We start from the raw sequence: 13,773 nt of genomic DNA, 5'->3' as shown, positions 1-13,773 counted from the left end.
AAAACATGGTTTATTTGCTGTGGTATTAATATTCTTCTCTGACCTGATAAAATTTGGTTTAACAAAATTTTCTTTATTTAGAGTGTTATTTTCATATCTTTGGTTTTGTTTATTTAGAGTATTATTTGTCTTTGCTTCTACTTTGTATTTTGGCACCGAAATTTCTTTTTCTACTTTTCATATCTCTGTTTGTGTTGATAAAGTTGCTTTGTCTTTACATCCGTATTCTATGGTATTTCATTACTTAAAAATTTATTGTCATATATCGGCTTGATGTTGAAAACGCATTCATCAATTTTTGTTTGTTCTTTGAACAGTTTCTCAATGGTCGTTATTTCTTCTCTATCAAGCTGGTTTTGTATTTTTACAGGAAGGCCCATAACGATCATGTTTATTCTCGACATTTCAATTTCTAAACATAAGTTTTCCTTCGCTAAGGCATAGTCTATTAAAGAACCACCTAAATATTTGTAATTATATGCGGTTCTTATTTTTTTCCAACCTCTATCTGCAAAAATGGTCAGAAAGGACTTTCTCCATTCTGACCAACTAGTTAAGCCGATCTTTTTTAAATTTGATTCGTACCAATCTTCCGGTGACCCAGATAAAAAGAAGCGTAATGTTTCTATGAAATTAGTAGGATTTAGTATTTTATGCCTTCTACATTCATTTTCAAATTTCTCTATCCATTCAGTAGGGTTTTGCTTTTTGTTGAATTTTTCCAGAATAAATTTTTTTTCAACGTCTTGCAGCTTAAAGTTATCATTCAGACTTAGCTTAGCTTCTAATTCCTTAATTCGTTCATATAAAAAATTGTCATCTGATTCATCTCTTTGTTTATTATCAATAATTTTTTCTTCTAACATATTATCTAAAAAACATAGATTTTCGTCTTCGTCGTAATATTCTTTTCTCAATTCATCATCGAGTTTGATGCAAATTGTGCGATAACCGTTGATAGGTTTGATAGAATTAATTGTATTGATTATTGCTCGCTTCGTAGATAGAGCTTCGTACAAACTTAAATCTTTCTTCTCTTCAGGTAGGACATACCATGCTTCTTTATTTTCCGATATGCCCGCTAATTCGAATTCGTCATTATTTCTTTTAATAATATGAAAATACAGCTTACATATTTTTGAAGCCATCTTCTTTTTTGGAATATAATTTATAAGTTTGCTTTCGAATAACCTGATTTATTAATCTAAGTAGAAAAATTAAATTCCAGGATCGTTTACAAAGCCAACGATAATAAAATATAACCCCGTGCTATTTGCATTTATATATAAGATAATACCAAAGTAATGAAACATAATTTACAAGCACAGAATAGAAATTCAAAGAATACCTAAACATAGATAATTATATTGAATATAATTTACATATATATATTGGATTTTGACTCAACAACAGTGTTTTCGATTTTCTCCGTATTTTTCTAAAGTTTTATAGGATATTATAGTGTTTGATTTAATTTTGATTTCGTTTTATAATGTAAATTTAGAAGAATAAGAGGATATAATTTTTGTTTTAGTTGGTTGTTTGCATTAATTTTGTTTTATTTTTCACTATTTCTTGGTTTAATTTTTAATTCGTGGTTAATTAGCATAGAAATAAAGTTAAAGTTGTAAACAATAAAGGATAGTTTATAGAAGTTGTATTGTTTTGAAAGTTGAAGTGTTTGTTGTTTTGTGTGTTTGTTCTTGCAGACTGCTTACTTTCTAAAAACATTTATAATATATTTTTATTAACTGACTTGGAAACATTCTTTTTGAAATAATAATGTCGATTAAAGGATGTCAATGTTCTAGAAAGGTAGAGGATAAAGAGTCAATTCAGTGCTTTCAATGTCAACTTGCTTTTCACCAAGACTGTGTCGGAATAAGTAAATCAACCTTCAAAGTTATCAGTTCCATGTCTAATATTAAGTGGTTTTGTGATGAATGCATGAAACTACTTCTTGACGTAAAGTCACTAATTAGAGATGTACGTGATAGCAATGATGCGCTCAACACCAAAATTGACAAAATTGATGAATTGAACATTTTGTTGAGGAGTGAACTTGAAGTTATCAAAGGTTTAATTCAGAAAAATGTTGGTAAGGCAGAAAGATTCGATGGCACTGATTTGAGTACTGAGCTGTGTAGCCTTAAAGATGATTTAAACAAAAGTTTGGCTGATGCTGTCCGATGTGAAGTAAAGAAAAATATTGAACTAGTTAATGATGAGGTTAAAAGTTTTCAAAAAACTTTAACCAATGTTAATGACATGAAAGAGAGAGAGAATAACATAATGATGTTCAATTTGCAAGAAAGTGATGATGATAAAGATAGAGTCAAAGGAATTATTAAAAAGTTATCCAGTGATGTCAAGGACCAGGATATTAAAAAAATTGTTAGACTGGGTCCAAAAGCAGAAACTAAAATTAGACCAGTACTGATTGAAATGAGGAGTTATGCAATTAAAGAATTGGTCTTTAAAAATTCGTTTAAATTAAAAACTATGCATGAAAATCTTGATAAAGTATGGATCAGTCATGTTTTAACAGTTGATCAACGTGCGGAGTTAAAAAAGCTAATTGATGAAGCCAAATCAAGAAAAGTCTCATGCCCGAGTTTTTTATTCAAGGTGAGGGGGAACGGTGGGAAAGTGACGGATTGTCAAACTCAAAGAACATCCGGCAAAGTGATTTTTGAGGAAAGTATTGCTGATGGTCCTGGTGGTGGATGTTTGTTCAGTTGTAGTGATTATGATAGTGATGGGGTCAGCAGCGATGCTGCAGTATATCAGATCGAAAAGCCAATGACATTCGATTGTTCAAAATAAAGGTATTTTGAAGAGATCAGGAAGAAACAATAGCTCTTTTAAAAAATTAAATATTTGTTTTGGATTACTGAATGTTAGATCCATTATTATGAAATACGATATGATTTATGAAATAATACATGATGGACTTGATATTTTGGTTTTAACAGAAACCTGGCGCAGGTCTTATGATAAAGTTTCTGTTAAAATGGCTATGCCCTCGTGTTATGATTTTATTGATTTCCTGAGACCTCACGACCCGCTTCACGGTAGAATCATAGTCTACTTCAGAAATAATTATAACTGTAAAATAATTGAATTGCCGGCAACATCTACTTTTGAGGCGTTAGCCGTGAGGTTCAGGATAAATGGGATTGGCGTTGTCTTGCTAGCCATTTACAGACCTTGATCTGCTCCAGTTTTGTTGCAATTTTTCAGTGAACTGGTTGATATCTTGGAGATCATTACTGTGATGAGTGGTAATGTTTTAGTAGCAGATGATTTCAATATTCACGTCGAAAATAAGAATGATCCTCGCACAGTCTCCCTGCTGGATGTTTTCGATATTTTCAATTTAGTAAACAAAGTCAATGAGCCAACTCCTAAGAAGGCATATTGGATCTGATTGTAACATCTAAAAAATTCCTTGTTTCTGATAGTAAAATATCATCTTATTCTGGCCACTGTCTTATTCAACTGCTTTTTCCAATTGACTTGCCTTGCATAATTCGTCGCGAAAAACAAGTTTGTTCTGGAACAAAATTCGTGAAAATCAATTCAGCAAATTGGTTCTTGATTCCTTTATCAGTAAGCCATATCAGGGTAGTGATGTTGATGCTTTGTTGGATTTGTTTGAAAAGGAGTTCAAACGCATTTTGTTAAAATCAGACAGGATTCTATGGCTCCTTGGTTCGATAATGAATGTTGCCGTTCCAAATCTAATTGCAGAAAGATGGAAAGAGGTTTTAGGAAAACATTGTCTGTGGTAAATAAAACAGCATGGATTGTTGCATTGAATGGTAAAAAACGTCTTCTCTCAAATAAGAAAAATGGTTATTGGAAAAAACTGATCAACGATGGAAAGTGCAATCAAAAGCAGCTCTGGAAAATTCTAAATAAAATGCTTTGCAAAGACAATACATCTGCATGTTGTCCAAATGAATCCAAACTATCGGCGTAATCGCTTTTAAATTTTTTTGGTGACAAAATTGACAAAGTTATGAAATCTACAGCATTCAGTGACACACTATCAGTTGCTAGTAGTAATTATAACAACAATGTATTTTCATCCTTTGCTGAGTACACCGAGGATGATTTGAAGCGAATAATTTTGAATTCACCGTCTAAAACCTGTGGTCTCGATTGCTTGCCTGCGCACTTATTCAAGAAACATTTTAATTTATTTTCTAAGTTTGTCACCAGCTTTATCAATCTTTGTTTGAGTACTGGAAAATTTCCTGTTTTGTACAAACATTCTCTGGTCATACCTATTTTAAAGAAGAATGGGTTGGATAAAAGCGATGAAAATAACTACAGACCAGTTTCAAATCTTCCGTTTATGTCTAAGATTATGGAACGAATAGTTGCTAATGAACTAGTTAGCCTAGTAATTTGGAACAAAATTGTTTGCTGCCTGTGCATCAGTCAGGATTCAGACAACATCACTCGACGGAGACAGCCCTGTTGGATATTTTGTCTACGTTATTTTCAGTGACTGATACAAAAAATGTTTCTATCTTGGTGCTTTTGGACATGAGTGATTGATTGCGTTTATCATAGTATTTTGCTGGACCGTCTGGGGAAACAGTTTGGTATATCGGGAACAGCAAAACTATGGTTTCTGTCTTACTTAACAGATCGAACGCAGCAAATGCTGTTCAACAACAATTTGTCAGACACGCAGCCGGTCGTTACCGGTGTGCCACAAGGTTCAGTTTAAGGGCCCCTATTATTTGTTTTATACACAGCAGATATTCTTCAATTAATCGATTCATTTGGTTTCTACAGTCACGCTTATGCTGATGATATCCAAATCATTGTCACTAGGCCACCCAGTGAGTTTCCAGTTATGCTGAACAAATTCATTGAATGTTTGACGAAAATAGATGTTTGGATGTCTAGCAACCGCTTAAAGTTGAATCAATGTTAAAACAATTATTGCCAATTGGGACAAGGCAACAAATCTCAAGGATTAAAATTGATTCAGCTATCATTAATGATCAGGAGATTAAATTCTCTTCCAAGGCTGTCAACTTGAGTTGCATCCTTGACTCACGACTGGCTATGTATCATCACGTGAAATTCATTACAAATTCCTGCGACCAACCGACGCAATCTAACAATCAAACAAGATCGCGAGCAGCGACTGCTCCATCTCTCTCGAGAATTAGAAGTTAAAAGGAAGGTAGTTCAAGACTTGTCGAATCAACTAACTGAATTGTTGAATCAATGGGATCACTGTGATGTTGATTGCAGTGTCAAAAATGAACTAAACTTATGCCGGAAAGAATTTATAAATGCATATATGCAGCATGAATTCGGAAAATAAGTTTATTTTGAATTTTAATAAACTAAACGTTCACCAAAAAACTTTAGTGAGAAAAATTGAAAAAACGAACTACAAACATATTAACGCCAAACATTCGGTAGAATTTATAGAATATTGTAAAAATTATGGTCTATTACCAATATATATATATATATATATATATATATATATATATACATATATATATATGCATATACATATATATATATATACCAAAAAAAGGTTTTCTGTTCTATCATGCATAAAATATACAAAAATTTTGGTTTCGAACTAAAGAAACTTGAAAATAATTTATATATACATATATATATATGTGCATGGAGGCGATTGATTGTGCATGGAGGCGATTGATTCTTGGATGATCAAGCACAAACTCAAAATGAATCAATGCAAAACCCAGTTATTGCCAATTGGTACGTGGCAGCAAATAAACAAATTAAATTTCACTTCGATTGAGATTAACAACAGTAAGATTGAATTATTTCCTCTATTTTGTAAACAATTAAAGTTGCTGCTTTTTAAGCAGCTTTTTGGTTCTTGTAATTAAATGTGATTATGAAAATGAAATTTTTTTTTATTTATTTTTTTTATTTTTTATGTTCTTTATTAGTCGGTACGGTACTATCATTATGTTGTTTTAATTCTTGTGTCGGTTAATAATTCGTTGTGAGGCTTGTTGATTATTGCGTTGAATTTTTGTACATACCTAGTAACTTGTGTGGATAAATCCTAAAAATCGTCATTTGAATTAGCATTACTTCTTTTTGGTCATCTATTTATTTATTGATTTTGTGTTAATATATGTGTGTTCTGACATTTAACTGAGTGACAATCAACTTTCTTTCTTTTGTCTTATTTATTTTTTCTTGCACTTATTGTAGGCGCTTTTGAGATTTTATTAAAAAGCGATTTATAAATTTTCATTTAATAATATATATATATATATATATATATATATATATATATATGTGTGTGTGTATATATATACATATCACTGCGTTTTCGGCATTATTCGACTTGTAGTTATACAACTACAAGTTGAATAATGTCGAAAACGCAGTGATCTTTATAAATAATTGTGTATATATCCCGAATTCATGCTGCATATATGCATTAATAAATTCTTAATATATATATATATATATATATATATATATATATTCATTTATTTATTCATTCATTCGTATTTATATAAATTATTAACCAATGTATACACACTACAAATTTTAATGTTAAACATAATTCAACGAACCGTGTCGTCACGAGTGGTGTTATCCGAGAGTTCATATGTGTTTATAGTTACATCGTCGATTTGGTTAAAAGTGTAAACAGAAAGAGCGTAGACGGATCCACAATTCCCTAGATACATTGAGAAACTGACTAACAGGGCCTGGGCGGAAAAGTTTCTGAACATTAATCTATCAATCACCGTGTAGGAATTGTTTGGGTTTAAACCCTGCAGGTACTCGGGAAAAAACGACGTTCCGTCGTAGGACTGGCAACCTGAATCACAAGTTCATTATTATTTTGAATGAATTATTTGATTGAACTTTTTTTTATGAAATTTTAAATGAAGTTCTAACTCGCGCAGAGCTGTTTACATGTTGCATTTAATAGCATTTACACTTTTTTCCCACAAAGAGATAGAGCAAAATGAACATCGACACCACACGATGTGCATATTTCCAGCTAAGTTAAAGCACGGGACTACTGCATGATCAAGTCACACAGCCTAAAGTCTCAAAAAAGAGTAAGATGATTTACGTATTTTGCTGGCTTTCCGTAACTGTTCCAATTCAATTCTGCTTTCGAACCAGATAAGCGCAGTAACCGACCATCACCATCAAAGCAAACTCATCACTCAGATATCTCTGACAATATAATATTTACACTGAGATTTCAAATTTTTAACTAAAGTTAAACTAATTTTCCTATTAATATATAACTTGCAAAATCGTCGTTGAATAATAAAACTCGCCTGTTGTTGTTGATGGCAAGTTAGTTGTTGTTGATGGTAAGTTAGTTGTTGTTGATGTCAAACTCGTTGTTGTTGATGTCAAACTCGTTGTTGCTGCTGCAGTTGAGGCCAAGCTCGTTACTGCTGCAGTTGAGGCCATGCTTGTTGTCACCGCTTTCAATGCCACTAACATTTTATGACGTTGAAAGAAGTGAGAATTAATTTATTTTACTGTCTTTTTATTAAAAATTTATATACAAATTAACAAACAAAAATAATCTTGACAAAATAATGATGTTATGATAATGTTACAGACTTGAGGTCGAGATGGAGACTTAATAGTTAAGCTTGTAAATTAATTAGAGCGTTGTAAACTCATTTAAGGACGTGACACTTTTATTAGGCACATTTACCAGCACATCGGTATCTATATAAAGAAGAATAAGTCCCAGAGAAGAACAACAGGGGAGTTGATTGGTAAAAAACGTTGAGTGGTAATAGTTGAACTAGAAGTGAGATTTGATGCGAAGTCGTAAATGTGATTTATACTACACATTTATACTATTTGGACTATGATACTAATATTTGGACTAATTTATCGTTTCTATTACTGCTGGTATTCAAATAAACGTTCAACTCAGTTTGCGTTTGAAGTAGTTGCGTTCATCTATCGGAAATCTTGAACCCATGGATAAAGAACTTTTGACTATCGTTGGAAGCTACAACACGGTGTTGGAGATATAGAGATTATTGAAGTTATAACATTGGTGTTGGTAGTTACCAGGCCGAGGAGGTCACAACAATAACATGTTTTCATAAAGTGTTTTTAAGTTGATGTCATATCATAAGACTGACAAACTAACCAGCAACAAATTTTTTTTTTAATTTGAAAATATATTTTATTTTAAAATTATTAGCCGGAGAATCTAGTCGAAAATAAAGTATTACTCTGGACTTATTCTACTGGACCAGATAATAAAATGAATTTTATATTTCTAAATATTTCGTCATCATTTCTTTTTCACACATTTAAAATTTTCAAGTGTCATGTATGGCTGGTTGTCAAAATAAGATGTGAACGTTCTTGCGATGCGTATGTGTTGTGTGTGGGTCGTGTGTTGTGTTGTGTGTGCGTCGTGTGCTGTGTTGTTGATTCAGTATATGTACACGCAGTTTTATCATGACATACACGAGCGAGCTTACATTATTGCGTTGCTCTAAAGAATTGCAATCATAAAAATCTCTTCAAAAGAACTCGTCGCCATTGTTGTATGCTGTAAATGCAAGCTTTACACATCATTGTATTTATTACTCATTGAGTGAATTCCATTCCATGTATGCTAGCAATGCCTAAACTCGAAGGCGCAATAATTTTTTTACATATTTCATTTTATTCCAACCACGATTAATTGAAATAAAAAAGATCCAATTGAAGTAAATAGTATCACACACTTTCATTTTAACCAACTTTTAAATCAATTTAGAATTTTACTTCGTTAAAGCCTAGTTACGCAATTCATGTGCATGTGTGTTTTCGATTTTGTGTGTATGTGTTTGTGAGTCAGTGTGTGTGCCTGCGTGTGTGTGTTTGTGTGTGTGTGTTTGTTCGATGTAACTTTTTCAAATTATTTTTATTATTATTTATTATTATAATTTTCATATTATTATTATTATTTTTATTATTATTATTATCAAATTATTTTTATTATTTTCAAATTAATACTTATAACGTTATATTACCACCTAACTAGTCTGCCATATGGTGTAAAAAACTTTATTGATTATTAGCGATTGTTCAATTGACTGCATACCTGCATATCGTTTAAATGTTCCCTTCATTTATCTATTTGTCATTATGTTAGTGGAAAATTACAGATCAGTTTACGAGTAAATGGTCTGTATCCTTACCTGGCCAGTTGTGTCAATAAATAAATTAATAAATAAAATAAATAAATTAATTAATTAAAAATGAATAAATAAATTGATATTCTTAATTTTGACCGTGGTTAAAGTTAATGTAATGTGAAGGTAGATTGATCGGCACCTCTGTCTACGATCGTCTTCTCGTACTAATCTCTTGCGCTAAAATTGATTTTGCTTTTTCTGATTTTTTTTTAGATCTCACTCCCTTCTTCTCAAACTTCTTCTCCATCACATAAAAGTTCGGAGATCTCGACATCCATCTCTTTGCAGCATTCCTTCTAAATGTCCCGTTGGACATCTCGAAAATAACGTCTTTCAAATAAAATGCTTGATTGATTGATTCAAACGAGTAGAAGGGCTAGTCTGCACACATTGTTAATAATTTAAATATAACAGAAAATGATTTTTTCTCAATTGATTTGTTGAAAGTCTAAACATTTTAAGATTCTTTGAAACTCAGACTGACTCAGATTTTTGTACAACGTGCGAAGGATAAATAGAATAAAAAATTAATATCGAAAATTCATGCTAAAATAAATAACAAATTTAGCATAAGTTATGAAAATCTGCTCAAAGAAAAACAAATGAAATACAAAAGATGCGAAATTATATTTTATCATTCACAGATTTTTGCGTTCTTTTTGCAAATAAACGATAAATGAGGCATAAACTAGATTTGTAAGTTTACAAATCTACGTGATTCTAACATTTTAAAAATTCAATCAACAGCTGGAAACATTGGAAAAATAACCTCGAGTGACGACAACAGTAAAAGTAGTGACTGCAACGGCTCCAAACAAACTGAACCCCAACAGCACCCACAGCCAGGTAGTGCTAGTGGAATCTACACTTGTTGTTACTTCTTGCATGATGCTACACCAATATTAGGCCCAAATAAATAAAAAAATTAAAAAAAACTTTTTCAATTACTAATTTTTGAAAATCAATGATAATGCTCATGTAAATATAAGATCCTTGCGAGGTTGGCGCTAGTAACTACGGATATGTGAGTATTTAGATGAATCGCAACAAACTCTTGAACACAATGCATTATATTCCATGTATGATTTGAATAACATAATAAAAATAATAATAATTTTTGCTTGCAGAAAGAACAAGACATATTTAACAAATGATGAATTAAAGGTACCTAAAATTAACAAACAAAAATATCACAACAGAATAAAAATACGATTATTTTTATTCTGTTGTGATATAATATAAATATATATATAGATATATATGTATATATTCATCTATCAATATTTATTTATTTAAATGCATGAATGATTGATTGTGTGCATGTGTGTGTGTTTCAGCGAGTCAGAGTTTGTGTTTTTGAATATAATAAAATATATAAAAACATATCTATATACACATATTAGAGTAGGGGCACAGTGGGATATATATTTGGTCAACTGGGCACAAACACAACATATCAATTTGAACACCGAAGATGGTATGGGTATACCGAAAAAAGCTTTTCTGTTCTATAATGCATAAAATAAACAAAAATTTTGGTTTTGAATTAAAGAAACTTGAAAATGATTTACGATCAACCGTTGGATAAATTAAATTGAAAGTTAACTAACGCCGAACATGCTGGGATTGTCATCAATAGTCTTAATCCAATATATATATATAAATATATATATATATATATATGTACGGTACGTATTGTATTAGAAATCCTTGAAACGTGACGTTTGGGCGACAATGTATGCTTTTTCTAGCTTCTCTAGCTAGCAAACAAGCGAATTGTTTGCTAGAAGGGATTGAATGGTTGTTTTAAATGGTTGGTATGTAGACTGGTTGGTTAGAATTGTTGTGTTGGTTGATTTGAATGGTTGGTAGTTTTAGTTGGTTAGAATGATTTTGTTGGTTGATCTGACTGGTTGGTAGATCGGTTGGTTTGACTGGTTGGTTGGCTAAATAAATTACGAGACACATGCTATTGAATTAATTGGCGAGTTTGACATCATTGCTTTAAAAAAAATTATCTATTCAATTATATGTAATTGCTTTATGAAATATTGTAAAAATTTCTAAAAAAAATTGTACCAGTGTCTTTAAAATATAAAAATATGGAAAAATATAAAATATCAAGACGTAAAATATGATTATACTTGAGCATAGAAATTGAAATTTTATTTCAATTAATTTTAAGTCATAACGGTCAAATTTAACGTCAGAAATCAAAAAAATGTATAGAAAATAAAAATATATTATGCGCATTAACTCATTTACACACAGACTCAAACAATATATGTATAAAATTATGTACACACTTAAACATGTAGAATAGAACAAACACATACACGCATTTAATAGTATCATTTTTGAATGAAATAAAGTCTCTCATGTCGTCGAGCCAACCAGTCACCGCCTGTATGTATGAAATATAATTAAAATTGTGAATTACTTTAGATAGAATCAAATATTGAATTGTATGTGATTCATTCATTTATTTAAACAGGTTTATGATATAATATTTATAATTGCAAAACAAAGTTCAGGCACCAACCGCTTCAAAAAAAGAAAAACAATTTAAACACATAAAAAGAACTAACCATTTTCTGGAGTCACCGGGGGCTTATGCCTAAATGAAGAAGCCTCTTGACTTTTACCATCTGTTTTGTCAAAACAATAAATAATTCCATTTATTATAAAAAATGTTTCAAGAACAATAAACTTCAAAAATTGAGAAGTAGCAACTAAAAAATTTAAGTTAAAAAGAGGTAAATATGGTTAAATTTATCTCCATCATTTTAAGATACTTATTGTTCCCTTAATAATTACCGATTATTTTTCACCTTTGTCATAATTTTTCATTTCGTAGCTCTGGTCTCAAGTAATTTGCTAAAAATGTTTTACAGGTTTAATAATATTTTCAGTTTTATTTGCCCATGTGAACAGTAGTTTGAATTTCTATCTTTTCTTTTTTGTATTTCTTGTTATGGCGGCCCAATAAGCTCTGCTTCGGGTCTCCAGCTTTTTTTTTAGCAAAAGATTGAAAAAATTTACTCAACGGGGAAGCGAGTTTGCATTTGAATGTTACTCACCTGGGTATTAGCATAATAGGAATGTAGTCCAGAATGATATACTTAGTCGATTCATCTTGATCTTTTCTTAATTTTAATCTGTAAATAAATGGAGGTAGCCTGCTGTTTGGAATGTTCTTGGAGTGAAGTGTCGTAAAAGGTCTCAGGTTGTATTCAAAAACTACGGATGGGACGAACTGGTCCGTGACGTGTCTACAGACTGGACATGTTGTATAGCCTTTCTTAATTTTTAAATATCAATTTTTTTTATTTAATTATTTTATATTAATTTTTTTTATTTAATTATTTTATACAAATTTTTGTAAGTTGTACTTCATTATAATTAATAAACGTTTCATACAACAATTTGGAAAAAAATAAACAGATTCTCCCTTCTTACAGTAAACCAATAATAGATGCAGGAGCTATGAAAATGATGACCACACGATAATTTCCTCACTGTGTCAGTCGCCACATACTTTGACATACATATGGGGCATTTCTTGTTAGTGTTGTAGGGTAGAAGTCGGTTGCGGATCTGTTCGTTATATATATATATATTTGTATTTAGTTTAATATATATATATATATATATATATATATATATAAAACTAAATACAAATCATTAAATAAAAATATTACATTTGTTCACGATTTCAGAGCTACAAATAACGTATAGGTACACAAACACTCATACAGAGTAAATAACTAAATACATTATATTATGAACGACTAAAGCTGGGTACAACCATATTTTTTCGAAATCAAACCTATATCTTAAAAATTGACTTTAAAACCGAGATCAAAATAAAAATAACAACAAGTAAATTGAATTACGACTTTAAATCATCTGAATTGAGACCTCACTTTACACTGAATACTATTATTGTTATTATCATTGTATTATTACGAATCTCTCCTCGACAATTCTCCGCGGCATCACCATCAAACACTTGTGGATGCACGTCAAACACCACATCACACATCTTGCAATCGAAACCGTAGCAGTGCCAGGCAGGCACTTACCAGCAGGCTCTTACCGCTACACTATCGCGCCTCCAATGCATAAGAAAAAGATTAAGAATATCACTAACGGCTTTGATCATGTCAGAGGAAATCGGCAGACAGCTGTAGACTAGCTCAGACGTTCCGAGCTGAACCTCGAAGTAAAGATCATTGGCCCCCAGGTAGCAAGGCTTCTTGATATTTTGCTGGCTAAAAATGAAATAAGTCTTTTCGTCATCAGAGCTAGGCTGGTCGTCGGATGGCGGGGGTGGTGGTCGGTAGGAAAGATGTTCTCTCATGTCAGCTATTACCTGGTTATCAATGTTAAAATTATAATATTATATTTATATTTCTATTATTATTATTAAAATAAATGAAATAGAATAAACAATAAAAATTATAGAAACGGCCCGCCACATTATTATTATTATTATTCTTGTTGTTGTTATTATAATAGCATCAACAAGAATTCAGAGATTCAGCCGAAGACAATT

The 13,773-nt window shown here is 31.2% G+C and overlaps 4 protein-coding genes across 4 annotated transcripts in view; 2 read left to right on the top strand and 2 right to left on the bottom strand.

The window, feature by feature from the left end:
* Positions 1 to 227: 227 nt before the first annotated feature.
* On the bottom strand, positions 228 to 1,148 carry HELRODRAFT_171106 (hypothetical protein; the record flags this gene model as incomplete). Its single annotated transcript, XM_009017860.1, has 2 exons — positions 228 to 460; positions 551 to 1,148. The coding sequence occupies 2 exons, from the start codon at positions 1,146 to 1,148 to the stop codon at positions 228 to 230; spliced, it is 831 nt and encodes a 276-aa protein (XP_009016108.1).
* Positions 1,149 to 1,782: 634 nt separating this feature from the next.
* On the top strand, positions 1,783 to 2,826 carry HELRODRAFT_171105 (hypothetical protein; the record flags this gene model as incomplete). The annotated part of the gene is made up of 1 exon (XM_009017859.1): positions 1,783 to 2,826. The coding sequence occupies one exon, from the start codon at positions 1,783 to 1,785 to the stop codon at positions 2,824 to 2,826; it is 1,044 nt and encodes a 347-aa protein (XP_009016107.1).
* A 187-nt stretch (positions 2,827 to 3,013) lies between these two features.
* On the top strand, positions 3,014 to 3,430 carry HELRODRAFT_171104 (hypothetical protein; the record flags this gene model as incomplete). Its single annotated transcript, XM_009017858.1, has 2 exons — positions 3,014 to 3,162; positions 3,244 to 3,430. 2 exons carry the CDS (start codon positions 3,014 to 3,016, stop codon positions 3,428 to 3,430), a joined length of 336 nt encoding a protein of 111 aa, XP_009016106.1.
* A 7,747-nt stretch (positions 3,431 to 11,177) lies between these two features.
* HELRODRAFT_191301 (hypothetical protein) overlaps positions 11,178 to 13,773 on the bottom strand; it is a 3,683-nt gene continuing 1,087 nt past the window's right edge. Inside the window, exons 2-6 of the mRNA XM_009017857.1 lie at positions 13,369 to 13,590; positions 12,675 to 12,812; positions 12,297 to 12,516; positions 11,804 to 11,863; positions 11,178 to 11,619 (exon numbers count right to left, since the gene is read on the bottom strand). Of these exons, the coding sequence (XP_009016105.1) occupies positions 11,567 to 11,619; positions 11,804 to 11,863; positions 12,297 to 12,516; positions 12,675 to 12,812; positions 13,369 to 13,590 (693 nt within the window). The 3' untranslated portion in view covers positions 11,178 to 11,566. The remainder of the gene's footprint in view (positions 11,620 to 11,803; positions 11,864 to 12,296; positions 12,517 to 12,674; positions 12,813 to 13,368; positions 13,591 to 13,773) is intronic.

This window comes from Helobdella robusta, assembly GCF_000326865.2.
Source record: "Helobdella robusta unplaced genomic scaffold HELROscaffold_20, whole genome shotgun sequence".
NCBI lineage: Eukaryota > Metazoa > Annelida > Clitellata > Rhynchobdellida > Glossiphoniidae > Helobdella > Helobdella robusta.
The sequence above is the reverse complement of the archived record's forward strand: the minus strand, read 5'-3'. Positions and strand labels throughout refer to the sequence as shown.